Source organism: Anser cygnoides, chromosome 3 (genome assembly GCF_040182565.1).
Source record: "Anser cygnoides isolate HZ-2024a breed goose chromosome 3, Taihu_goose_T2T_genome, whole genome shotgun sequence".
NCBI classification, from domain to species: domain Eukaryota; kingdom Metazoa; phylum Chordata; class Aves; order Anseriformes; family Anatidae; genus Anser; species Anser cygnoides.
Genome location: NC_089875.1, coordinates 32,561,325 through 32,587,925, shown reverse-complemented (window position 1 = coordinate 32,587,925; position 26,601 = coordinate 32,561,325). Strand labels below are relative to the sequence as shown.

The 26,601-nt window shown below is 41.9% G+C and overlaps 1 protein-coding gene across 1 annotated transcript; it reads right to left on the bottom strand.

Moving 5' to 3' along the window:
• Window positions 1-1,155: 1,155 nt before the first annotated feature.
• On the bottom strand, window positions 1,156-26,521 carry LOC106048245 (potassium channel subfamily K member 17). Its single transcript, XM_048080094.2, has 5 exons — window positions 26,033-26,521; window positions 14,892-15,006; window positions 6,181-6,347; window positions 5,443-5,611; window positions 1,156-2,525 (listed from the first exon to the last, which is right to left on the bottom strand). The coding sequence occupies exons 1-5, from the start codon at window positions 26,240-26,242 to the stop codon at window positions 2,230-2,232; spliced, it is 957 nt and encodes a 318-aa protein (XP_047936051.1). The 5' UTR covers window positions 26,243-26,521; the 3' UTR covers window positions 1,156-2,229.
• Window positions 26,522-26,601: the final 80 nt, after the last annotated feature.

Genomic DNA, 26,601 nt, shown 5'->3' with positions numbered 1-26,601 from the left:
AGACACATTGGTGATGATGTTTTTGTGATATTGCAAAACTCCATTTTCTCTTCATCCCTCTGGGAACAAATTCATCCATGTCACTTAACCACAGCACAGCTTTATAAAGAACAGAAAGGCTAGAGGCACAGCAGTTTGTGAGGACTCAGATACAATAATATCTATTGTTTGTATCAAAAGATAGCTGCCAAACTGTCAATAAAAGGATATTCATAAATGACAACATACTAATTTGGTGTCAGAGAACTCCAGCAGAGGTGGTATTTGGCCCATTGATTTTGTATTTTTTAGGTGATCTGGGACACAAACAGGCAACTTGCAGCTCTGGAAGATCAATAAGCAGTTCAGATAAGCCTCCCGTTAAGTATGCTGTATCAGAGAGTTAGTGGCACAACTGTGCTGGTGAAGAGCTGCTGGGCAGCTGTGGAAGGAAGTGAATCAGCATCATTTGCTGGAGCAGATATTGAGTCACTGAGATCCAGCCACATGCCTAGGTTTGTTGATGAACCCTGACGCACAGTGGAAGCACTGAGATTTATGAAGAATTACTGTTTTTTCCTTTTTTTTGGGACTACTCCTAGAGTTCCTCTTCCTTCCAGCTCTCAGAATTGTTAGCTGTCCTAAGGCAACTGTTTGCACTTCGGTGGGACCGGAGTGCCTAAATCTCTAAAGAACTTGTGAATACCTCACCCCCAAACTACAAATACATGAGAGTATTGAAGCAAATCAGATTAATATAACAGACGTTCAAATTGAAGAGAAGAAATTCTTTTCAAGCCAAGCCTTCTTACAGAAGAGCAGAATTGGTAGAAATCCCCAGGGCCTGTGACATTTCAAATTAAACCTGAAATAGATTTAGCATAGTCATTCCCATCGTTTGACAGTAGAAACTCCTACCACCTTCTAGGCATCCGGATTTTATGATACAAATCTATTTGCTGAGTTTTGCACCTGGAAGAAGGTGCAAAAGATATGTATAAAAGGGCATCATATTTTATGCTGTGTGATCTTGATTCACTTACGTTTAAAAAATACACTTTGGCCTTACTGTGGGCCAGCCCATTATGAACTTAATAAAAAATATATTGTGTATCCGTCACTGAAAATAAACAAGACAAAACACAGGAGAAACCAAAAAGATCATGCAGAAGGCTGTTAATGAATTACCCAATGTTCAAAAAATTCAGTTGTATTTATTTTGCATTGATTTTCCAACTACAATCTGAGATTTCCACTACCTCCCTTTTGTATCTCTGCTGCCTATTGAAACAGTACTTGAGAGACCATTTATCATTACAGAGTCGGCAAAAGGCTGATGACGAAAAGGCTGACAGATCAAATTTGATCTAGCAGATTCCTTTCCTGCATTTTCTTCTATAATCGGTTCTACCACATACCGACACTCAGACTGGCCTACTCAGGGAACTATTTTTTTCATGATATATGTTCCAGAACTTGTCTTCTTAAAGACTGCAAACTTTTCATTCACTGCATTGCTGGGAATCCAGATATGTATATTTCTAAGTCTTGAGCCCTATACCCCAACAGGCTGTGCTTTCTACCCACTTTTTTCTCTCTGTGTGGAATGTAAGTCCAATGCAGAAGCTTAAGGCTCACCCCAAATACTTCTGGTTTCTTGGGTTCTTACCCAAAACCTTCTTGTTTATTGCTATGGTCAAATTTTCAAAGTTAACACTCTAGGATGCAGGTAGCACAACAGGGCAGCAGAAACACATCACCACCTTTGGCAAGCACATAGGTGATGAAGCACACTTGCAGTCACTGCCAGGTTCTTTAAAATAAGATTCTTCACTGTGCCTTTTGGCAACATAACATTTCCTTCCTGTATTAAATGACACTTCCTTTTCTAGTTGAGGTATTTGCAAAATGCCCTACATACAATTGGAGGCTTCAAGAACTTTGCACACAAAGAAAAGGACAAGGGGTAGTGCTGGGTACAGATGTCAAAATTTACCTCATATATTGAGATGGGAGGGTAGGTATTATCTATGTAAACCTACTTTTGGTTAACAGTCCTGTTGGTAATTCTTGGTGGTGCTGTAAAAGAAATATTTTGTTACCATTGTTCAATTCAGAATAGAAGCATTTCAGACTCAACAAACAGGTTTGCATCCCTGTGTGAACATCAGGTCAGCTCCATTCCCACATTTCTAAGCAGTGAGCTCTGGTGCACCGAAATATAAGAGACACCAATAGTATGTTTCTTCTCTAAAGTGCTTCTGCAGGAGCTGTGTGGATGTGACATTCATCTGGTCCTTTTGTTTCTCTGTCTTTGTCATTGCAGCTCTCCACATCATGAAGTCCTGTCATACTGTTTTTGCCATCATCCATTAAGTCTTCGGCCAACTCTGTGCTCTTCTTGTTACACTGACAGAAGTCACTGGAGCTCTCCAGTAAGTTGATGCAAAATTTGATAACCAGTGCTAGCCAGGCCATCCCAAAGAGGATCCAAAGAGAGATTACATTCTTGTACCAGCCTGGATAGGTGCGGTCTGGGTTCATCCCTACAACAGAATCACCCAAAACATTTCTACATTGAATCAAGACTACCTCAAAGGAGACATTTCATGTAAAGCAGAGACAGAGGACAGAAATATGACCTAATATTAGTGATTTCTATATAGACCCAAGAACTGTGAAGACTACACATAAAAAAAAAAATTCAAAATTAGAGCTATACTAAAGAGAAATTGTTCACGTATTTAAGTTCATAGTTTCTTTTCTCCATTTATCACTCAGCTTTACAACATTATAGTAGTATGTAACAGGGGCTCCCTTCAAGCAGAGAGGTACGCAGGTTTTATGTACTGGTGTACATACCTTGTTAAGACAGATGTGAGTGAGTGTCTAAGAGAAGTAATGACCCAAACAGTACTAAAATCTGTAACAACAACTGAGCCTTGGAAGACAGCTTGAAATTATGTTACCTCTGCCTGATTGCTCAGTTAAGTAGTCTGTGATCCTCTTGGAGCAGTCATATTTTTGGTTACAGTTCCCCAGTGTTTCGTGCAAAGAGGCTTCTATGGGCTAAACTGGTGACTGTAGTAATATTAAAAATAATAACACAGGCAAAGGAAAGGAATGAGGAATGAGCTTAGTCTTACAAAGTGCCTGAACAGCAGGCTGGGGCACATTAAAAACCAAGGAAAGATACAATGCACAAACTAGAGGCAGCAGAGTCTCTGCATAGGCTTTTTCTCTACTGCTCCTCAAGTCTTGTTATTTATTTTCCTTACCTTAAAAAAGTTTGTCACTTTATAGCTGAATACCTGCAGTATGGCAGATACTACAAAGCACCTGATTCTTTTGGGACAGAGCATGAGGAGTTAACACGTACAACATGGTGCCTCTGTACGCCTGAAAGTCACACCCTGTCCCAAGTTGCAATGAAACTCACACATAGGGCTGGGTTGAAACAGGACATCCACAGAGGCAGGTATTATTTAGGTGTTTATCATCTGTGACCAGTCCTATGTAGTAATCCTATCCTGTCATTCCCTGCACAGACCAGCAGGTCCCAAATTGCGGTCCGTGAACTGCTATGGTCTACAAGATTATGATAAGCGGTAACTGGTCAGTGAAGCCACATTAAATTATTTGCATTTGGTATTATTACATAGTACAGAATACATTGTACATATTCTATATACATTGTATGTATTTTCAGTATAATGGAACTGCAAGGCATTTTGAGGTTGTCACTAGCCGCTGATAAATGTTTGGGAGCTACCAACCACTTCTGTGGTAACTACTCTTTGGGCTGCCTTTCTATATCAAGGTGAATTTCTGCCAGAAGGAGTATTATATTCAACCTTCAAACAAGCACCTTTCATCAATGCTAAATTCAAAGGTATAAAATTTGTTAGTTTCTAAATAATAAATGAAAAAAAGAGAAAGACTATTTGAGTATTCCAAAGAGAATGCTTTATCCACAGAGATCATCTGCTAGGTGCAGGCTTGGGGATGAGAAGATCAGAAGTTTAGGACCTTTGTGGCACAATGATTCTAACAGAAGGATTCACTCAGTGTGTAAATTAATAGAGTTCAGGGCCAGTAAGAGACGCTATAACAATATTACTAAATAAAACAGGCTAGGGACCACTCTGTAACTTCAATTCTAAGTGCCACAGCCTGGCTCATGTTTCTCCAAAAACTGCAGCTGTGTCCAAAGGGAACAACAGGGCATCACTCCTAGCATGTGATATCCCTCAGAATTTACCTGGCCCAGAACAGTGCCAGGAATCACAATAACAGGGAAACAGTGTGACAGTCACAAAATAATGCATGAACTCATGCTCTGGCCTTGCTTATTTTTATGTAGAGACATAAACTACAAACACAAGATTGTAATGCCAAAATGGTCTGGCCTCTACATGCCACAGGTCACAGACATGTATTCACTTATTCCCATATGAACCTCGTGTATCTATGCTGGTATGTTAGTTACAAAGGTACCACAAAGGTGAAGGTATGCCTGGAAGTGAGAAGGTGTACTAGAGAAGAACTTCAAAAGTAGTTATCAGGAACTGAGAGAAATAAACCTGCTGCAGCGCCAAGTTCAGAAGCATCTATAAAATGCTGAAGTGGCTAGCTTCTGTTAAGCTCTGTTTGGATACCCTTACCCAAGATAACTTGATTCAAGCTAGTTAAAGCATGTCTACACAAGCTCTAGTCATAACTTTGACACGTTATAGACAAGTTCTATGGTAACACCACTAAATTGTCTAAGCACCGAGCAAGCACTATGAAGAAATGAAAATAAAGAATCCATAGTAAGGTTTTTACGTCTTTCTGTCTCCCAGGGATTCAAGGGTGCATGTGTTTCTATAATCAATTTCTTGTTAATGAGAAAGTCTTTATCAAAAAGGTGTGTCCTGTGTTTCAGCAAATGCATCAGACGTTCGTCCAAACCCATTTCCTCTGACAAAGTGTTTTGGCAACCAAAACTAGACTGTGCCTGGTGCCTGACAGTCTACACCTAAGTGACTTAAGTTGCCTTTTAGAAAGCAGTTGTCTGGGGTTTTGACGAGGGAAATGTTCACTATCTGATAATGGTAATGAAGAGTAGCATCTGCTTAAAACTGAACACCACTGGTGCACTGGTGTGCACCAAGTGCACCATCAGCAACTGCTGTGATTATGAACAGCACTCCAGTCTGGCATTGTACTCTTTCAAGAGACAGATCACCTGAATGCTGGAAGATTAGTCATTGATATGGAAATGATTGCTTTGTGCTTTCACATGTGGCATTTCTATCTCAGAAATCATGTCTTCCCCAACCTGTCCAATACCTACCTACCACAACAGATTTATCATCAGGTGTGTGGATTGGTGTAATACTGCCAAGGAGAAAATTTGATAAGCCACACTTTTTGCTTTGATGTTGAGTAGGTGAAAGGAATGAAATTGGAACTACTCACCAATCACATAATCTCCAAACCCAATAGTGCTGAGAGTAATGAAGGAATAGTAGAAACCCTCTTCATAAGTCCAGCCTTCTTTGTCAGAGAACAACAAGGGAGGTAGCAGGAGGAACAATAACAACCCAGATACTAGTGCACAGGTCTTCATCAGCAGGGCAGCTTTTATCTAGTAAAACACAAAGGAAAAAAAAAAAAAGACAAGATTTACAAGGTGGCATGGAAAGTAGAGCTCACTTTTTCTGGTTGAAAATGATGTCGGACTCCATAAAACCACACAAACATTCAGCACATTCCACTAGAATAAACAGGATGGCTCTCCCAGTCAACAGAAAGTGGTCATTACTTTCATGAGTCCTAGATTCATGCCATTTTAAAACCTATTTCACAAATGCTCCAGCATAACCTACATATGTAATTCTAACCACAACTGATGATAAACAAACAAGCTATCCCAGAATGGGATATCCGTGAATGGCTCTATGGCTCTGGCAATTCTGTTGCTGTAAGGGAAGCCATTCATCACAAAAGTTCCATCATTTAGTAAATGTCCTTATCTAACACCTTATAGGGCTGTCATAAACTAAATTTATTTATTTCCGGTTATTCCTGAGTATTATTGCCTTTTTGGCCAAGAAGGTAGGCAGGCTGTCCTTGTTAGTCAGAGGATCCCAAATACGAGACAATGCTATTTGTCTCCTGAGCTTCATTGGAGAAGCATACCTGGCCACTGCTTACCTTCCAGTGAAACATCTCCTCCAGGCGATGGGCACAGCGCTGAACCCCCAACAACATCACCTGCCCGATTTCATTCAGGAGGACAAGGTTCAAGGGGATCCCAAACAGCGCAAACAAGATGCAGAAGATTCGGCCAGCCACAGTGCTGGGGCTTAGGTTCCCATAGCCTGGATAGGGAGGAATCAGGTGTTAAATCTACAATGTTCCCTGCTTGCTCTCCTCCCTTAGAGGGGGTGAACCTCCATCTTCTACAAAAGTTAGAGAAGGTCACTGTTCCAAAAGGACCTTTTTTATAAATAACTGTAAACTACATCTATTGTTTGTCATATCCTATTGCAGGCTGGAAAATAACATTTCTTCCCCTGCCAATTTTATTTAGTTCCTTTTCCATTTACCAGTGAATTTCCTCTCCCCTACCCACTGCCCTGGCTAGGATTTGACGTAAATGCAAAACTTCCGTTTAGTTCAGTTTTTCTAAGCATTGTTGGCATCGGGTTTGCTGGTAAATGATCCTGCATGGCTGTCAGATGGTCTCCGAATCAAAACAATACTGTTTTAATAATACCTTTGTCCCACAGGACTACTGAACTTACCACTGCCTCCTTGCTTACAATCCTTTTTGTGCCACAAGTATAAAATACTCCTTATTCTTAAATTATAAAGTTGTTTGCCATGAGCCAATAAAGGCAAAGAATATATATATTTAACCTGAGTAAAATACTTCAATTTCAGACATAAAGGAAAAAGGCATTTGAAAGTTTGGCATTTTTTTTCCAGTTGCACCAATTGATCTAATGGAAGATACCGCCTAGCAAGCATAGCTTTACTTATATCATGGCTCAGACAACCATGGCTTCAACAACAACGCTGCAATATTTGTCTTTATTCCCCACATTTTCTCTATAAAATATCCTGTAAATCTGTAGACTTACACTTCTGTAATTTCAAGTGTTTTATGCCATGAGGAAAATCAGATCTAATTTTATTTGACAGGATGCTTTAAAGACGAGGAAAGGACTAGCACATAAAGAACACTTGAACAGTGACTTAACCAATTCAGAGACCTTGACTAGATTTCAATATCACCTTCACTCATTAGCAATTTGTGTATCTCCATATACAAGATTGACATAACCCGGCTAAATTTATCTTTTTGCCATGAATAATGCTATGACCTCCCAGCAACACACAGCTTTTGGCTTGGTGGAAACCTGGAGGTGCTCCCAACAGTGATGCCTTACTAACGTGCTTGCAGGTGGTGGAGCTCTGGGACAAACAAGCAGCCCCCAGGAGGGAGAGGTCCAAGGGCTGGGCTCTGTACATGAGAAAAGTGGGCACAAACACCCACCGTTGGCTACACAGGATCCCATTCCTTCATAGAATCATAGAATATCCCGAGTTGGAAGGGACCCATAAGGATCATCAAGTCCAACTCCTGGCACCGCACAGGTCTACCCAAAAGTTTAGACCATGTGACTATGTGCACAGTCCAATCTCTTCTTAAATTCAGACAGGCTTGGTGCAGTGACTACTTCTCTGGGGAGCCTGTTCCAGTGTGCAACCACCCTTTCGGTGAAGAACCTCTTCTTGATGTCCAGCCTAAACTTCCCCTGCCTCAGCTTCACACCATTCCCGCGGGTCCTGTCACTGGTGAACTTTAGTAATCTCCATCCCATGCTGACTGCAGTAAGCCACCGACCAACTACGTAGAAAGACGTGCCACTATGAACTTGCAATTTCTACACATTCTGCACTGAGCTTTGTACTGACAAAATCTCTCACCATAGGCAATTCCACAGTTAATTATGCATATACACTAGCAAACTACCCCCAGAAAAATGTCTGGCAGCAAACTGTTTTTTAGTATGTGTTTTCACCTCTTTCCTATCCCAACAAATTCTATACTTTACAATCTGAATGGCTTCCCCTCCAGTAATTTTAGGTTTGAATGTTTTGTAAGTCTCTGTTTTTAACGTACACGGTAATGCACCAAAGCAATGCCTCCAACAGCCTGTGCCTGGGAAGGGGGAGAGCCCCTGGGAAAGAATGGGATGCTGTTACGTAAGTACAGGTTGTTTTGAAATAAAGTCAAACAAAGGGGCTAAATTAAGACCACAAAGCAGCCTTAATTCCAGTGCTGTGTTCTTCACTTACGAGCAACTCTACGCTTTTATGCGCTCCCCCCTCTCCATGTAATTGCTGACAGTCATGTCTGCTGGATTTCACCCTTTCTAGACTAACAGGTGTGAGACAACGCAGGCAAGTAAATCAGACAGATGTTCCCGTGAAAATGAATTTGAGGGACGCATGCCTTATGTGATCCGTGCCACACTGACTATGCCACATTTCAGTGGACTGGTTCCAGTTTTCCTCTTTCATGATATTTAGGATGATTTGCAGGTTGGTCTGGACTGACAGGACAGAGCAGGGTTGCATTTACTGTAAGGCTGAAACCTGAAAACAAGTCGCGTACATCTATGGACAGCCTTTCCCAAGGGCTGTTTTCTTCTTCCCCTTCTATATCAAGTTAACAAAGGCTGTGTAAAGGCTTGGGCAGTTCTTTTTACCATAGCTTTCCAGGTTATCCAGCCTCTGGAGAAGAGGAAAAAAATAATAAAAATTCAAGAAAGGGAGGAAGAAAGGTCCATAATCTCATGTCACTGGGTGAAGCACAGGATTCTGGGGACCCCACATAGTGCTAAATAGAGAGCATCTAAGGTTAAGCTGTACATTGCATTTAATTTAGAAGAGCAAATTCAATGATGTAAGAAGATCCAGTGTGTACAAGAAAGTCCAGCACGCCAAACACCAGACCTGTTTTGCATATGATTTATCTAGTGCCCTTGGGCTCAGCGGCTCAAGACAATTTCCTGAAGACTTGGTGAGCAGCTGCTGTAAACATGCCAAAAAATCCACATCCCCTTAGCCTTTTAGACAGGATGCAAGGTTTGATCAAACAGCACAGGAGACTTGAGATTACGTAAAATAACTAGCAATTTATATCTGGCTGATGATTTACCCTTGCTTTTGGGCTAGACAAATAGGTATGAATATAGCTGTATGTGAACCTTAGTTGTTATAAACCTCAAGCAGGAACGGATAAATGGGAGTTATTCTCTTCAGTAAAGGGAATGAGGGTAATTGGTGTTTTATACTGCTGTGGGCTATACATCAGAAGATCTCCACCAGCTTCAAGGACCAAAACAAACTACACTGTCAGCAGTGTCACATCCCTCACAGACCTGCTACTGGGATCTCACCTCGTGAATGCCTGCCCCAGGGGACACTGAGGGATGCTCACCAACACTACATAGAAATCAAAGTGCAAGCGTTTTCACTGAAGCAGCAGGAGAAAATTCCTGTATAGCTGCTTTCATTTTGAAATAAAGTCCTACTTAATCCTCCTCCTCAGAAGCAAAATAAGAGTGTTTTAATTTCTAAACAATCATATCCGCTTTTACTCATGTGCTTCTGTTACACGCCTTCAGTAAATGCAGCTTCATTTCCTACTACATTCCTGTGCACAAGGGATTCAGAGGCTCTGAGTACTTGTTAAGGGAAAGAGACAGGTGTGATTAATGGAGTATTAGTGAAGTATCTCTAAATTCACATGACCATATCCCACTTGGAGAGTCCCCAGTTCAGCAGATGCAACTGCTGCTTTCCGCTACTGACAATAGGTGGCTTTTTCGGCTCCTGTTCTCACTGCTCAGCCATAAAGGAATATCTAAAGCAGAAAGCACTTAGATTGAAAAAAAAAAAGTGGCTTTTGTCAATTGCAAACAATTTGCAAATTCACCAAATTTCAGCTGGTAAAAAAAACAGATTGTCACAAAAAAGCCAGTGGAAAAGACACTTCTCTAGCCAGTAACTTTATCAGCGGTTTGCGCATTCAAACATGTTTTGGGGGAGACTTTGGTTTAATTCTTTCTCCTACCTGAGCGGATAGAAACCATAACTTCCCAAAGGAGTGTCATGATCTCAAGGTGACAAGATGTTCTTGTGTAGGAGTAGGCAAGCAAAATACTGCCTCACCTGTTGGCAGTATTTTGCTTGGAACACACAAACACTCGGCGAAGCCTGGGAGCCAGGTACCTTGCCTTACATGACTGTCTGATCCACAGGGCTGTTGGGCAGTCCAGTGAGGGATGCCAGTGCTATAATTACATTATTTTGCATTACACATTTAACTGCTCTGAGAAAGATGCTCTACTTGGCAGCTGAGATCTCCAGTGAGCCACAATCCTGTTCTCCCAGGCACAGAAGGAAACTCCACACTCTCTCCTACACCCTCAGGTAGCTCTCAAGCCACCAACCTCCTGGCAAGAAGTATACTGCCAGCTCCTCTCCTAATGCTTTTCAGAAGATCTAAACTTTTCTTTCACTTGTGCTCTTTAGAAGTAACCTGAATATTTTAATTCAGGCTAAATGAGAGTTGTGTTCATGGCAGATTCAAATGTTGCATTGAGTTAAAAATAAATATGAAATCCAATTTAGATGGAGAAGATGTCAGTGGTGACAGAACCTCAGGAACTGTGTCCAATAAGGGAAACTTCATTTTAATCCTGGTAGGTTGAACCAGTGGGTGTGGGGGAGATGCCCATCACTATTCATTTTCCCTGGTGCTGTGATAGAGACCAGTAACTAATACACTAAAAACATGTTTTAGCAGAGTTATTTGGCAGTTTTGGCCCTTTCCGGTTCCAGGCAACAGCAAAAACTGTTTGCAGACTCCTTGAATATGTGACTCAAAACCTTCTGTGAAAGGCCAGGAAAATGCTTGAGATGAGTACTGCAGTCTTCTGTTTGTTATATTCACACTGTGTATACGTTGGAGGCTGTGTAGTATGCTTAGTCCCAACAGAACAAGATGGCATGTGGTCAGGAAAGCAGACTGAATTTGTCGGTTCTCAGGAGATATCTCAGAGGATGTTTCTGTAAGTCAAATCTCCACATCCCTCGGTGACCTCCCATGGACTGTTGTGTTGCATCGTTACTTGGATGAGCCCCTACAGCAGCTCTGCTGGTGCTAAGGGCAGGAAAAAGATCAATGCATCAAAGGTGCAGTGTTCTTCAATGAAGAACTCCTCTGCACATAGTTGAGGGTCACAGAGGGTTTAAATGTAAAAAATGTCCCTAGGCTGTTATTCCACATTTTAAAGCACGTTGATGTCTTAAAGTAGTTAACTGGTGGACTAAAGGGCACCCATTCCACAGGAGCTCCATCACATGCTAGGCAGCAGTACAGAAGGTCAAAGTCTTAGAGACAAACTCTTGCTGGCCCAAAGCCCTGTGCTGCTAGGAGTGCCAGGACTTTCCAGCCCTGAACTGGCTGTTCCTCCCCCCCAATAGGAGCCATTCATGCAACATACTAATTATCTGCAACAATATACCCAATATCACCCCTCACTCATCAACAGTCTGCTCCTTGCCTCTTTGCTAGCTCCTTCGGGGGGTTGCTGTGGGGAGCTTTCACACTGTGCTAACCAGAGAAGGGAAGACAGAAGGAAGGTCTTCACTTTCCTTTGTACTGTGAGATGGTTTATTTGCTTTTACTGCTTTGTTTCATGTTTAATTCATACAAATGAGTTTTGCTGTCAGAAAATGGGAAGGCAGCACTAGTTAATAGTATCCACTCACCTAAGATAAAGCGAGACATTCAGGCTATGAGAAAACAATATTCTTCCTTCTCTTAGGCTACCACAGGTAACCTCAATCTCATCTCGGTCCTTTCCTTTCCATTTTTTCTGAGATTACACCACCCTGTGGTGGTATGACTTTAGGAACTTTAATCTTGTGCCCCACTCTGAACTGGTTTTAACCTCAGTCCTGGTAGTCCAAGCTAACTAGGAAGAGAGTGAACAGAGAAGAGAGACTGCCAGTAAGGAATAAAGACCTTCGAGGAATAAAAACCAACAGCATATTACCTTCTCTTTTTTTAATTCTGTTTAATAGTACAGCTCTAAAGGAACTAAGATAATTCTCCAAGACATTAAAGAGAAAACTCCTATAGAAAAACCTGCAGAAAATGAGATAATGTACAGGATCTGGAGTGACGTGACAAGCAAATACAGCAATGAAGGATGCACAACAGTGGGGAGAATGAATTGGAGAAGGCCAGGACTGCCAATCCCACATTATCAAAAATTATAAATGCAGTTCCATTCAAGTTATGAAATTGGCCAATAATTATGTAGGCTTTGGGGCACTTTTGTTTCATACACATCTCTTCTTGGAGCCTTCAGGATTAGAGTACCAAGTATGTCCAGCCTCAGGTCAGAATCTTACTATGCTTTCTAAGCAAAACTCATGTACTGCTTGTAATTGCTACTGGAAATTGATGAGGCTCTGATTTAAATGGAAGAGGGGGATAACATAGCATAGAGAAGACCGCATCCTGAGTCACAGGGATATAAACAGTGTCATGGGGGAAAGCAGCTAGTGTCCCTCAGATGATGTCAATAGGGAAAGAAGCTATCGTCCTTTCCTGTAGCCTAGAGAGAGTTCTGGTGAGGACTTCAGAGAAACACGAAAACCTCACCACAACCTTCTCAAGAAAAACTTTTCCACTGTGTCAGCTCCTACATAGCTGTGCCTTCCACATGAAGCTTCTTACTGTGAATCACTCTGCTGAACTTCACTGAGTTTTTGGGAAGGACTTTGTCTCTTTGCTTGACATCACAAACTCAGCCTTATTCTTAAGCCAGGCAGTGATGTCCAGGTCAAGAAGGCTGCACCAGCTATTATCTCCAGAGCTTGTATAAACTTGCAAAGAGGATTGTTAACTTAGACTCAAGGTGAAGGTCTGTGAGGCTGTGTGGTACTCCCTTCTACAGCATACTGTCATCTGCAGAGTGTTAAGACACTAACCTGTACACAGTTAACAATTTAAATTGGAAAACAAAGAAACAAAACCCCAAAATCAAAGGCCCAGTAGTTCAAAGCTATCTGTGTAGAGATGAACAATTGCAAAGTTATTAGCAAAGCCCCTAGAATCACAGTTTAGGCTTTAAAACAGTAAGATACAAGCAGCTATAACATCTGGTATTTTTGCCCCGATATGAAGTTTTCCCACCCCACCACCCTAACTATGGGGGCAAGAAGTCTACTTAAATAAAAAAGGAAAAAGAGCAGCTTAGGCTTTCACAGAGTAACAGCCAGAAATGTTTAGTCCAGATCTTTGCCAACATCACAAAAAGCCCTTATATTTTAACATGACAAATTTGATTCTCCTTAGGTGTGGTTAATTTAAATTAGACAGTTTAGAATTTAATCAGTTTTAACCATGGAGGCAAGCAAAACAGCTCTAAGCAGATGCTGCTTTGTACCGGAGGCCGGAAGGAACTGCCCAGGCTTTATGCTGGAAACCCACAGGCTCTTCAGCCGTCTGATGAGGCTCCACTGCCATCATCTGGTACAACCCGTACCTGGTAGTAAGACACGCCAAACAGAACAGAATGCATGCAAAAGAGCAGGGCAGAAAGATGCTCTGGATCACGATAATTTTATTTTAAGCAAAGCAAAAAACCACAACATCCTCTGTGTTAGCTGTTGTTTTGGGGCTTAATGTTCTGAAGTCAATGCATCTTCAATAACTATCAGAGATAAATCTAAATAATGCTCTACGTGGGTGCACAAAGAAAGTTCTGAATCTAAAATGTATTTGAAATTGAAGAGAACTGACAGATGTGACGTAAATCAGGAGAACTGATTTTTTTTAATGTATTCAACGACTATCTCACCACATCCTCTTCCCCCATGTTTTTTAAAATACTGTGTGAGAAAACGTTTTATAATACATAGTGAGAAAAGATGTCAGGGCAAGTTATTAATGGTTTTGGGAACTGGTGACATGCACTGTCAATAATTAATAGGTATGGTGTAACCTAATGCAGATACTAAATCCATTTTATTGTTTCCATTCTCTACCTCCCCCATCTCTTCCCATCACTCATTCATAGCTTCACATTACTCATTTGCTTGGAACTTGACTTAACTGAAATGTTTCATTTATCCAACTATGGGACTTCAATCTACACATGCAGGCCCTCAGCCAATACAAGTAGAAATAAGAAAGAATAAATCGTAAATAACACCTCCAAGGATTTAGCATTCAATATTAAGTTTTTCAAAATCCTTCCTTCTTCTTGTAACAGAAAAAGCTCATTTCAATGTACAATTCACCTCCTACCTCTTAGACAGCACTAGGCTTGGGAAAGAGATAGAAAAGTATAGGGAAAGAGGTTGTGGGGTCTCCTTCCTCAAAGATTTTCAAAAGCTGCCAGGACACGGTCCTGGGCAACCTGCTCTGGGTGCTCAAGCAGGGGTTGGACCAGGTGACCTCCAGAGGTCCTTGCCAACCTCAATCACCCTGTGATTCTGTGAGACAGGAAGTATAGGTATTGCAGCACCCTGAAGCGATACTACTTCAGGACCAAAAAATTGAGTAACTTAATAGGGATATGTACTGAGCTAATTATCCCTGCATCTAATTAGAGGTCATTACTGCAATGGCAATAACAACGCATTCTTAGTTCTAGGGCTAGTCTATTGCATGCTTACCCATTGCATGACACAGACAAACTATAGAGTGCTATGATATAGACAAGCTATATGAAGTCCCATAAGGCTGGACAGTATCCGATAGTACACGTCCTCATTCCTGCTCCTTTCCCACCTATAAAGCTGCCCTGTGAGTGGGGAACTCTTACCAATGGTGGTTATTGCAGAGATGGAGAAGAAGAAAGACCCACTGAAGTCCCATCTGCCCAGGCTGGTGGTGTTTCCCTGGAGGGTTACACCGCTCTTGTAGGCCTCGATGATACCCTGCAAAGAGACAATAACATGAGATCCCACAAACTCAGAAGAGCCAAAAGCCAGCATACTTACTGTAAGCAAAGGGCATCTACAGAATAACAAAGTTGCATGTGCACATGGTGGATCATACACATAAACGTGGAAGAGACTGGAGGGCAAGAGTTGCCTAGAGAAAGCCTAGCCAGTTAGATAGTTATTGACCACCCTACAGCATACAGGCTAGGGAAAGAAAGTGTTTCCAGATGGCATATTCTAAAGGCAGAACCCTCAGAGCAGCAAGTAAACATGCAAACATAAATGATACATGCTGGATACCTTGTCTACACTGGGGTGGAAAGCATGTAGTGTAACATATGACAGAAACTACACAGAACGGCCAGTCACTAGTATTCAGCAACCTGTCCCCACCCAAGTACTCCAAGTATGAATATATGGTTTGGATTAGCAGGATGCTCAATTCTGTTCAAACCACCTGGGAACGACTCAGATGTCATTATGGCAAAGTGTAGAGAACTATGCCAAAATAAGGTAACAGACATTTTAGCAGCGCCCACATCTGACTATGCATTCTCACACCAATAAAGTTAATGACATTGATGTGAGTTGTGTTGAAAACAACATCAGTCACAGCACGTACACTAAGCTTTTCACACCCACTGACCAACAATCTTTTGGAGGCGATTTCCTTGAATGCAAAGTGTAGTCAAAAATAAATAAAATTCATCACCTCTGAGAAAGACATGCAGATACCCAATACCGCTATCCCTTCCCTAACTATAAGAATGCTGGTAAAGCTTTCATCATTGCTAATAAAAGGAACCAGTCTCAGGTTAGAGGGCAACAGTTGTAAGTTTTACAAAGAAATTGTGCTTCATGCATCCATCAAGCAAACCAGTGCCTCAAGCCCACAAAGCAAAGCAGCTTTGTCCCATTTTACTGATGAAGACATACTATGCTGTAAGCAGTTTCTGCTATCGTACATGGCTGTGAATTAAAAGTAGTTTCCAGAGACCCAGTCAGCATCTTTATTATAAGAACCATTATCTTTTTTCTCCAAAGCTACTAGTTCTTACACTAAGAATAAGGAACAGCTCTTACAATCAACATATATTTTCTTCCAAATAAGAAACACCATTTGATAGTCATTCTCAGACTTATCTTCATTTACTCATAACTGAGGGCAATTTAAACAATTCAGGGTTGCATCATAACCTATTAAAGTCTGACAAAATGTTCTTCTGCTTTTCTCTGCACAAGATAGAGGAGAGAGCCCTTACTCTGAGACGGGCTAAGGACCAGATGCTGTATTACGTTATGCTTCCTTCAGTGAATTGCTGCCTTGAGTGGAGCAACACATTTTTGTTTTTTTTTAAAAAAAAGGGGGCGGGGGGGGGGAGGAGGAAGATGGAGAGAAAGATTTTACATCAGGAAGTCTCCAGCAGCAGGATTCGTTTTGCATAGATTGCATGTAATTTCCACTTCTTCCACAGCCACTATCTGCACTGGGGTTCGTTAGGCTGTCTGGGATGCAGGCTCTGACCTTTCTCTGTTCTCCACGGTCTCTGATGATGTTTGACCTCAGGTTTAAGAGCAGCGTAAGCAGTTCTGCAGCCAGTAACCAGGGTGCCCAAGAATATAAAATAACTCCCCAAATAAACCATATAAGAGAGACACTGAAAACTTAAATAGATGACAAACCTGTATTTTCCCTTCTCCCCATGAGAAACTATTGGCTAAATCTTAAGACAAAAAGCTTGTTATTCTCTCAAACTTTCCTTGTGCAGCCTGTCATCTCAGCAGTTCTATATATTTAGCCCTGAAGACGTATATACATGCTGGAATACCAACAGTGTAGCTCTCAGATAAATGATCAGCTTGATTAGATAGATGCATAAAGCCCCTCTGCGTACAGCATTTGTTTTCCATTCTCCCGCCTAATGTCCTGTTGGTACAAGCTCAGAAGCTGACAACATTACATGATATCAAATTTTTAAAGCCAGAAACTTCAGACACCTTAACTCCAGAGAGGATAAGAAACTGTGGCTGAATTGGCCTAGAGAAGTGAAAGTTTCTCCACACAGAAAGCGGAAATCAGCACACTGCACAGGATGTCATGTGAGAAGCAAGTCGCAGGAACCAAGGCATTAAGTGCTTAATTTCACATCACCGCATCACTTCAGTTCTGCATGGTTTAGGACAAGAGACTGCGCAGGCGTAAGCACCCATGCTAGCTTTGCAGTGATTTACAACAGTGAAATGTCTGCGCTGTGTTAACTTCTCCCGAGGTGGTGCTACTGCCAGGAAATACAGAGTTTGTCTCAAGAGTCTGCAGGTAGGCTCAAGTGCTTGAACTGAATGGCACAATGATCCTGCACTCACCTCTACGAGGAGCTAACACACAACTCACTCGCTGGCACAGAGCAAGCACTGAGCCTGCAGTGCCCACTGCTTCTGTTCCTGGGGTTGAGGTACTTCACATACTTACAGGAGGTCTTCAAGAGCCTTCAGCAGTAAGCCTCTGGCTAAGTATTTCCGTGTTAAATCTTGTTATCAAACATCCAGATGACATGATTAACCGCGAGGATCACTGTGACTGTCACAACCTGATATGGGGATCACTGAATAATCATGAAAATCAAAACCACTTGAATAAACTGTCACTCCCAGGAGAAATGTCAAGTTGAATACTGGCAGGATAAAAGAGATACTGATGCAACCCTGAACGTGGAGGATTCTCAGAAGGTGGAGAAAACGATATATATATATTTTTTAAGTAAGACTGTTTTATTACAATATTCAGAGTCAACCTCTGATGCACAGCAACAATGTTGGAAAACAAAGATTTATTCTTCTGAGAAGAGCAGAAGTGATGGAGCTTACAGATGTGCCCATATAGGCAGATTTGTGAAAGAAATCCACAGATGGCTATTAATACACAAAAATTACCTCTGGCACAGCAAGTTATCAGATCGCAAACTCCTGGAGGCTGAGGATTCAGAGAAATATCAGTGCATACTTGCCCTAATTTCACAGGCTTCTCTAGACATCTGCTTTTGGTTACTGCTTTTTTTCCACAAAAAAAAAAAAAAATTAAAAGTGGTTTATCATTTTTGATAGAACACACAGGAGAAACCAAGGTAATAAATGATCAAGTAGAACAGCTGGGTTCTCCCAGCTCTTCCCATTGAAAAAGCACTGATATATCTCTGCTGCTGATTAAAAATAACATAAACAAGCCACCACCCAAAAAAACAGAAGTATTGGCCTGTGGATGCAAGACAAAGAATCGAATCACATACATTAGGTGACATCTGCTTGGTCCCTTTAGCCTGGCTTTGAGAACCAGACATTTCCTGCTTTGCTTTACATTGATTTGGGGGAGAAATCCTAAGGGTTTTTCTTTTTCTCTTTATTAGGTTAATCATTTATATGGTGTCTTCTGTAAAATCTGATGCATTAAAAAGTACCTAGTAGAAGTAGGGTTTCAAATCCAGTTTTTGAAGAAGTGCTATCTGCCTGATCTAATACACCAGTCACCGTGAACACAATCCATCTTGAACTTGTGGAGCTTGGGTTTGGTATTTCGGGAACTTGAAAGGTCTTGTGTGTAACTCAGAAGTATAGGAAGGAAGCAGTGGGTGGTTAAAATAGTCAGAAAAAAACAAAACATAACAAAAAAAAACAGAACTCAGTTCTGCTTTAGTTTCTACAGGCAAGCTTCCCCCCTCTAAAATAATAACAACTTGTGGGTCACAGGCTCTACTACAAATACTTTGCTGACAAGTCCTGTATCATATTAAATCTCCTATAGAGGTTTCTATGGAATTGCTATAGGATTTATAAATGAGGAGCTTTGAGATTATTGGGCTTCATGAGTCAATGAAACTTTGGAAGCTGCCACATTTTCTCATAAACTAGGCTGCTCTGTTTCTTGATAGTACCATGCAAAGCCTACTTGCACAGTCAAGTCTTATTGTAGCTGACAATTAGAAAAAAGGCATGAATTAAATGCAGATGTCTGTCCCATCACCTTTGTGAATAAGCATGCTTTGGGTTACCTACATTTAGCTTCCGCCCTGGTTTTGCTCAACCACGAGCTCTGAAGTTTTCACTGAGGTACATCACAAACTAATGCTTGCAAGTGCACCCTTTATGTTAGATCATTACATCCCACTACAAATTAAAGCCTACCCATCCCACCTACACCATCCCACTACAAATTAAAGCCTAGTTTCGTGTGTCCTTCTGCAGGGAATTCCCTCCTTTAATTCCAGCCCACTGGTAACTCCATGAGGAAGCTGTAGATTTCTGCTGACTCCCTTGTCTAATGTGTCTCAGACATATCAAACTTACTTTAGAATGGCAATGACCTTCTTTCCTTCTCTATTCATTTAGAATAACCATTGCTGATTCTTCCTCCAGGAGCATCCAAAAACAACAGAGTCCTAATTTCCTTATTGCAGTTAAAGAAACAAATAAAAATATATAAAAATCACCGCTTCATCCTGACTGCCTTTCAGCCCTTTTCAGCTTTGGGGCTGTACTTTCACGAATGACTGACAATGAATGCTTCACTCCTCCTGTAAAACCATTACCACATAGCTTTGCCCCAACAAACTCAATGTAGCTACAGTCATATCAGAAAAATTAAACTACCTGTTTGAATTACACTTCCAAAAGAGTTTTTACTCTTCAGAGAAAAAAAAAAAGAAACAGTGAGGAATGAGGTAGCCTATTTAAGTACCTCCAGAAGCTTAATACACACAGCCTGTGGAGTGTATTTCTCTTTCAAAATTTCTGAGTTACATCTTTTTCTTTCCCAGAAGAATGTAGGTTTATTCATTTTCCATTTTCTGTAGAGTCACTCTTGCCTTCAGCCACATCTTTTTTCTCATTCACCGTGTGTGCTGTGTTATCAGTTCTGGGCAACTCCTGGCTTATTCACTTCCTCTTTTCTAAACCCTCTTATCACACATGGGCCCCTCCACCACCAGCTCGTAGCTACAGCACAGCTTCTGATCAGCAAGGGCTGCAAAATGGAAAAACATTATTTACTCTGACCTCCTTAATGCCAACTGAAAACTTCATTCTTCACCTCTGTGCTGATTCAGGCGAGCTGGGTACAGCTTTCAAAAAAGGCACTTAAAAGTCAGCAATAATGCATGTGTATACGTGAGCCGAGATACTACCTTACCTTGCAATCTTTACCTTCTCCAGAACATTATGCTTCTCTTTCTATAATCTTCACAGCAAAGAATGAAGTTTTATATAAATGATTAATCAGACTGACTCTGATCTATCTGCTGCCCCCCTTCCCCCCACAATCCATAATAAGATATAAAGTGACACGAAGGAACATGAAGCCATGGAAGATCCATGACCATTCAAAGGATGTCCATGAGAATTCCTAACTCTTCCTGGACTATGCTCAAAATTTCTCTCATATTTCTGTGCAAAAACTTTTTACTGGAGGGAAGTATCATGGAAGGAGTCATACAAATGACCCTTTTATAAACTATGGTTCCAGTCACTGTTGTTGTTGTCCTTGTGCTTCTGAACTACAGCATTTTGGCCAGAGTTCACAGTAAACTTTAGATATCTTCGTAGGCAACAGCAGCATTTCCTAATTGCATTTGGAAGCAGTTCTCCATGAAGGCAAAAAAGCAAGAGAAGGGACTGGAGTAAGAAACTTCACTCCCAAGTTTAGTTGAAGCGTACACATTCTTATATAAATCACCTTCTCCAGAGAGTATATGGCCTCCTGAAAGTTGTGTAATTTAAGATTGTAAAGGTGAGGAAGTGTCTATCGATGAGGGAAAGGAGGCATTTCTAAGGCACCAAACTATCATTTAGATTAATGACAAAATATAAACTCACAAGTATTGTGCCTCAGAAATTATGTGTAATATTTATATATAAACACTCATTTACTTTTCACAGAATACCAGCTGTAATCAGAAGGAAATATAAATGTTAATCTTGTCTCAGATTGTGAGGACAAGGGTCAATTAACTTCAAAATAAATAAATAAATATATTATGGATTACACCATTCCCAGCTATGAGCTCTGATCCCCTGTTCTGGCCTGGAGTGGAAGCTTACTTGAATTCTGACCAAAAGAAAAGCAGGCACAAGATTAATTACGGATGCTGGATTATAGACTCCAGCTGCTTTCTTTAGACTTTTACTGTCGGTGCTGGGTCTGCACTAAGGTTTCTAGAACCCACATAGGCTTACTGTTCTAAGGGGAAGGATTGAGAGATGCAGTAAAGAACAACAGTGCTACAATCAATGCTACCCTGAACCACTAACACTTTTTCTGAAAATTAAGCTTTTATATCTAGGAAGACTGTGCAGCATGATTCAAGGGCCAAAGCACTGTTATTGCTTCCCAAATCCAACAACACAAGTGACTCAAGAGCTGAGATGCAACAGAACTAAATAGGACCTGGTGCATTGCACTGCCTATGTAACCTACAGGACAGAGCACAGCAGGTTGTGTTACGTCATCTGTGTAAAATTGAGAAGTTCTTTCTCTAGTAGTTATTTTCCTTTTAGTTGCTTTAAAAAGGATGGGGATGGACTATCATGGACAAGTAACTCTAAGAGTAACCTGCATCTTTGAACAGCTGAGAAGATGTAACATCTCTGATAGGCACCCCCAGTATTTCGATGTCTGCTGCTAGCATGGTGTCCCAAATCCACCTTTTTAAATACAGGTACTTGACATTACATAATTGACCAGAAGACCTAAGAGTGAGTCAACTCACCAGAAACAATGGTGCATTCGTAGATTTTCTCCTTACCTTTCAAGAAGTCCAACAATGTACCACTAGCCTATTGCCCATCCTGCTTTATAAAAGTTTCCTACAAATTTTTCTCTAAAAACTTCTGTCAAAGGTTAGCAGATAATGTAAGCACTGAATGCAAAATGCGCATACTCTTAGTAACATAACCACTGCTCTTGTTAATTAACAGTTAATTTCCTTCTTGGATATGGGTCTGGGCAAAAGTGTACTGGCTATAACTTAATCAAAACTGTAACACATTTTGATAAGAAGGTAATGAGAAAGAGCAATTATGGAGGATTGACCTGTGACAAGCCAATGGAAATTTTGACTACAGTGGGTCCTATAAAATTATCACTGCTCCACAAGACAAGGATCCAATGCTGCTCCATACAGTCCCTTATCACTAACTGGTGATCCCTGCTGCTCACGCCTTAATGGTCAACCAGTGCCACATCATCTGTGGACAAGACGACTTCAGTAAACTGCATTTGCAGGTTTTTATTTCCTGACAGCTGGCACAAAACTCTGCTGGTTCAATGTCAGCATAATCCAAAGTATTGATGAGGATCTTCCAGTCACATGGGAGCTAGTTGCTCTTTTAATCATGAAATTCGTATGATTCTAGATGTTGACTCTGGAGATAACAGTATCTAGGTCCACCTGCAGGCTTTTAGTTTATGGCCTGCCCTTTAGAATTAGGTCCTTTCCACTACACCTTCAATCTTGCCAGGCAAGAGTATTTTTAGTTTAGCTCACCTTTGATTTTTTCCTTCCCAATTTATGTAAATGACATGGCTTAATTAGCCTCTTGCATCTATAATAATAGAAAGTGGGTAGAATAATATAATACAGGAAATAGCTGTATTAGGGGATAAGGTTACAGGAAAAAAAAAAGCAAGGACAGCATGAAAAGGATATCCCAGTAACAGGCCAACACAGCAAACACAGTGCTGCAAGTCTGGCCCTACGCACAATCTTCTGACAAAAGAGATGTGGAAAAGCACAGTGCTTATAGCTACATCAGTGTTTGCAACCACTGACAATGCTGCAGGAAGAAGAGCATGTTCGGGGGACAGCTCAGCTGCAGCAGTGCTATGTATACTCCTCCTAGGCAGTAAAACAGAGAAATGCATCAAGCTGGGCAGTGTGCCTAAGACCTCTCCCCCACAAAGGTTAGAATGGCTCTCAGCTCCACAAGATGCGACAAAGCAGAAAGTGCCTTCTTTCTGTGCAGCCTCACTCATTGGACACTTCTGGAAGGGTTCTCAAATCTGGAATCAATATCATTCTTACCTGGACTGCAACTCTTGGATAACTTTTTTCTCCCCCAGTGGAGTCCAGTTACTGGTCTTCACTGTACTGAGGGTTCATAATCTGAAATCTGCTTTATTACATCCGTTTCCACCTTCTGCAAACCATGTAATTTGGAGCTTCCTTTGATGTGACCTCACATTTTGCCACATAAAGACCACCACCACATTTACAGTAACAAGTCAGATATTGCCCACTTTGTATGTTGCCTAACGTCTCTCAAGGAACTGTTTACTTTTGTTCTTGGTGAACAAGTGGTTGTATCATAGACTTTGCTTACAGTGTCAGAAAAATGGCCTAGGGTTAGGTAGGTCAAACCCAAACATGTTTTCCCTGAGCAGATGTTATTGGGTGCACAGTAGAGGGACATGGGGCTGGAGTCTCTCTGTTCTCCTTTATGCTGTCCTTACTCTAGGCATAAATAATGAAAGCCAAGAAAAATGCAAATCAGTCTTCCCCATATGCACACACACACATTCATGTATGTACATAGCAACACGCATGCATGAATTTTTTTGTGTGGTTATACATAAACCAGTTGCACGTGCTACCCTCAGTTATTTAGAAAATGCAGAACTGCAGAGCCCTGCAGGGGAGGAGCCAGACAGAAAAAATAGCTGTGGGAAGCATGGACCTACCACTACAGAGATCACACACACTGTTCTAACGCTCTCTCCTCTGCTGTTCAGTTTTTGTTGTTGGTCTGCTATCTCCAGCTCCTTCTCTCTTTTGTTTTGCTAATTCGAAAATTGCTTCCAGCCCAGAAAGATCTAAGCCACCGAAATAACAGGATGAGTTTGCTAGTTTAGCCACCGCGGCATGGTTTGTTTGCCTTTCCTCCTGCCCATCCTCACACAATGCTCTCATGCAAGCTCCTCAAGGCAGGAGCTCTCTGCTGCTCTCCATCTGCACAAGGGCTGGACGAGTAGATCTCCAGTTGCGGCTGGTAACTAGGAACTAAGCAATAAATAGGTTGTAAAATGATGTTTGTACATTGCTTCAGCAAACTGGGATTTTATTCCATATTGGCTACTATGCACTTTAAAATAAACATAGAGTTTAGAATTATCTATGATGAAAAGCCATATGAAAATAAGAAGGAACTGCCAGTAATGTCAAAGCAATTAAAATTCACTCACTGCTTTATGTTTTCACACTCTTTATATGTCTTTCTTATTTGCAAATAATCAGCTGTGTATCTAGAATACAAATTTGTTATCTGAAGAGGGTTATTGATGCATTGCCTGATAAACTCTGTATTAAGCAATTTACTGTACAGGGATTTTTTTTTTCCTGAGCACACACAGTAAACGAGCAATGTGTCATAGGAAATTAAAAAAGAGCACAGGAAAGAAGCAATCCTGTGGATTACCTATTTAAGATAAATTTCTGACTGTGAAGGTTACTGAAAATAGCACAAAAAGCCATTCAAATGGACTACAGCTTCTCAAAGGAAGAATGCATGCACAGACATTCTATATAAAATGAAACAAAACTTTCTACTAATGTCCTCATCCAGGGCTTGCTCAGGTCACAATTAAATACTCACATGGCACAATAAAGCAGTGGCTGGTCTAAAGGGATTTGGGTGGCTGTCCTAATCTCTTGCCTACCAGACAGTATCAAGAATTAGTAGAGGTCATCTTGCAGTGAAACAAACCATCAGAATGACATTGGAAAGACCTTTCTACCTACTCAGTTGAGACTACTTTCCCTACTACTATCACCTCGTTACTCTCATTCACCCGGGGAAACCCCTTGCAGCCCCATAGGCCAGCACAGAGTGAAACTCAGTCTGGAGCTGCCTCCATGGAATGCCAGGCTGGTCTGCTCTGATGCATTTCTCACACCTCCCAGATGAATTATTTCAAAAGGCTATCTATATTCCTCAGCTGGAGCTGTACACATCAGACAATATAAACAAGTACCATAGTACCTTTCAAGGGGTACCATAGTAGCTTTCAAGGGGCCAAATTTGAAGACCGATGACGTGATCTGCACTTTCACTCTGCTACTGACTGCCGTGGAGGATTTACCACCTAGAAAGTCAAAGGATGAGAGCCTGACACAGGTTCTCAGCACAGTTTTGTCTTACTGAAACTCCTGGTAAGATTATCTGCTTGCTGTGTTTCTAGTTTATTTATTTATCTCTGCCGGAAAAATAAAATAAAGCGGTGGAAATATTTATCTTTTAGGTCCTTTGAGCTCTGATGACCAGCTACCATGCTTCCAGCCACTGCCAAACACCGCTGGCACCCTCCACCCCACTTTTTGTTTTTCAGTGCCTATTCGAGGTAGGCAGCAACCAAAAGAAGCAGCATATAACCAACTACCAGAACCCACTCATCTAGAATGGTTTAGGAATATATTTATGACATTTCAATATTATAGGCTTTTCTTTTTTTCAAACAGAGAGTGAACACAAAGGCCATTTTGCTTGTTTCACTCATTTCTGTACCACAGGATGTAGCTGCTTGTACTTCGGTGAGACTGCATTTGGTCCACCTTCGTATTTTGCAGCCATCCTTAAAACATCCCCAGAAACTTTTCTAAGGTTACGTCTGTGCTGCATTACCAGGATTTTTTCACTTCCCTTTAATTAACAGGTAGAAAACTGATGGAGGAGGGGGAGAAGGTTTGACACCAACACAAAACCCAATCCAATTTACCACACCAAAGCCTTTCCGTTAGAACTCATCGCTTGGAAGCTGCCACAGGGTATACATAACTCATTCTTAATTACTTCACCAGCGAGCCTGAACCACTTGCAATTAACACCAGGTCCTACCCCACCACCATCACCACCACCACCACCACCTTCCTCCTGCCACTTAAACCCCAACCAAAGGCGGCGGGGCCGAGAGAAGCTCCCCTGGTAGCCCCCCTCTTGGTGGCCCGCCTGGTGGCCTAGCTCGGCGAGGGCAGGGGCTCACCTGGATGAGGCGCTGCAGGGCGGCCCCCCGCAGGCAGGTGTGGTTGGCGAGCAGCTCCCAGTGCTGCTGGAGGAGCCGCCGGGCCGCCTGCACCTCGGCCGGCCTCTCCAGGGCCTGCAGCACGCCGGCCCCCAGCCCCACGTAGCCCACATAGGCCACCAGCAGCACCGGCACCCCCAAGCGCCGCCGCCGAGCCTCCGCCGCCCCCATGGCTGCCGCCGCCGAGCCGCCGCGGGGCTGAAGAAGCCGAGGGCGGGAGGAGGCCGCGCCCGGCCGGCCCACGGCGCCTCCCCGACCTCCGCCTCCTCGCCGGGCGGCCTCGGAGCTCCCTGGCCCCGGAGGTTCCTGCCCCAAGGCCGGCTGTGCCCCGAGGGAAGGCGGCCCGGTAGTAAACGGGTCCCTGATAACGGCTCTGCCGTACAGGCGATGGGAGGTGCCGCCCGGTTCTCCCGCGGGGAGCAGCAGTCCCTGTGGGTGTGTGAAAAGTTTGTAGTTCACCTGTTTTGGTGCAGTGTGGAAGCTGAAGGGGAATAAACGCACTAAATTTCTGAGTAGGGTGCCTTGATGTG

What these genes read in the sequence shown, in the direction of transcription:
- LOC106048245 (XM_048080094.2), bottom strand. Translation starts at nt 26,242, where the DNA reads ATGGGGGCGGCGGAGGCTCGGCGGCGGCGCTTGGGGGTGCCGGTGCTG. An exon ending in AGGAGATGTTTCACTGGAAG is followed by an intron (nt 5,612 to 6,180) that starts GTAAGCAGTGGC and finishes GTGTTTTACTAG; the next exon opens with ATAAAAGCTGCCCTGCTGAT. An exon ending in GTTTGGAGATTATGTGATTG is followed by an intron (nt 2,526 to 5,442) that starts GTGAGTAGTTCC and finishes ATTCTGTTGTAG; the next exon opens with GGATGAACCCAGACCGCACC.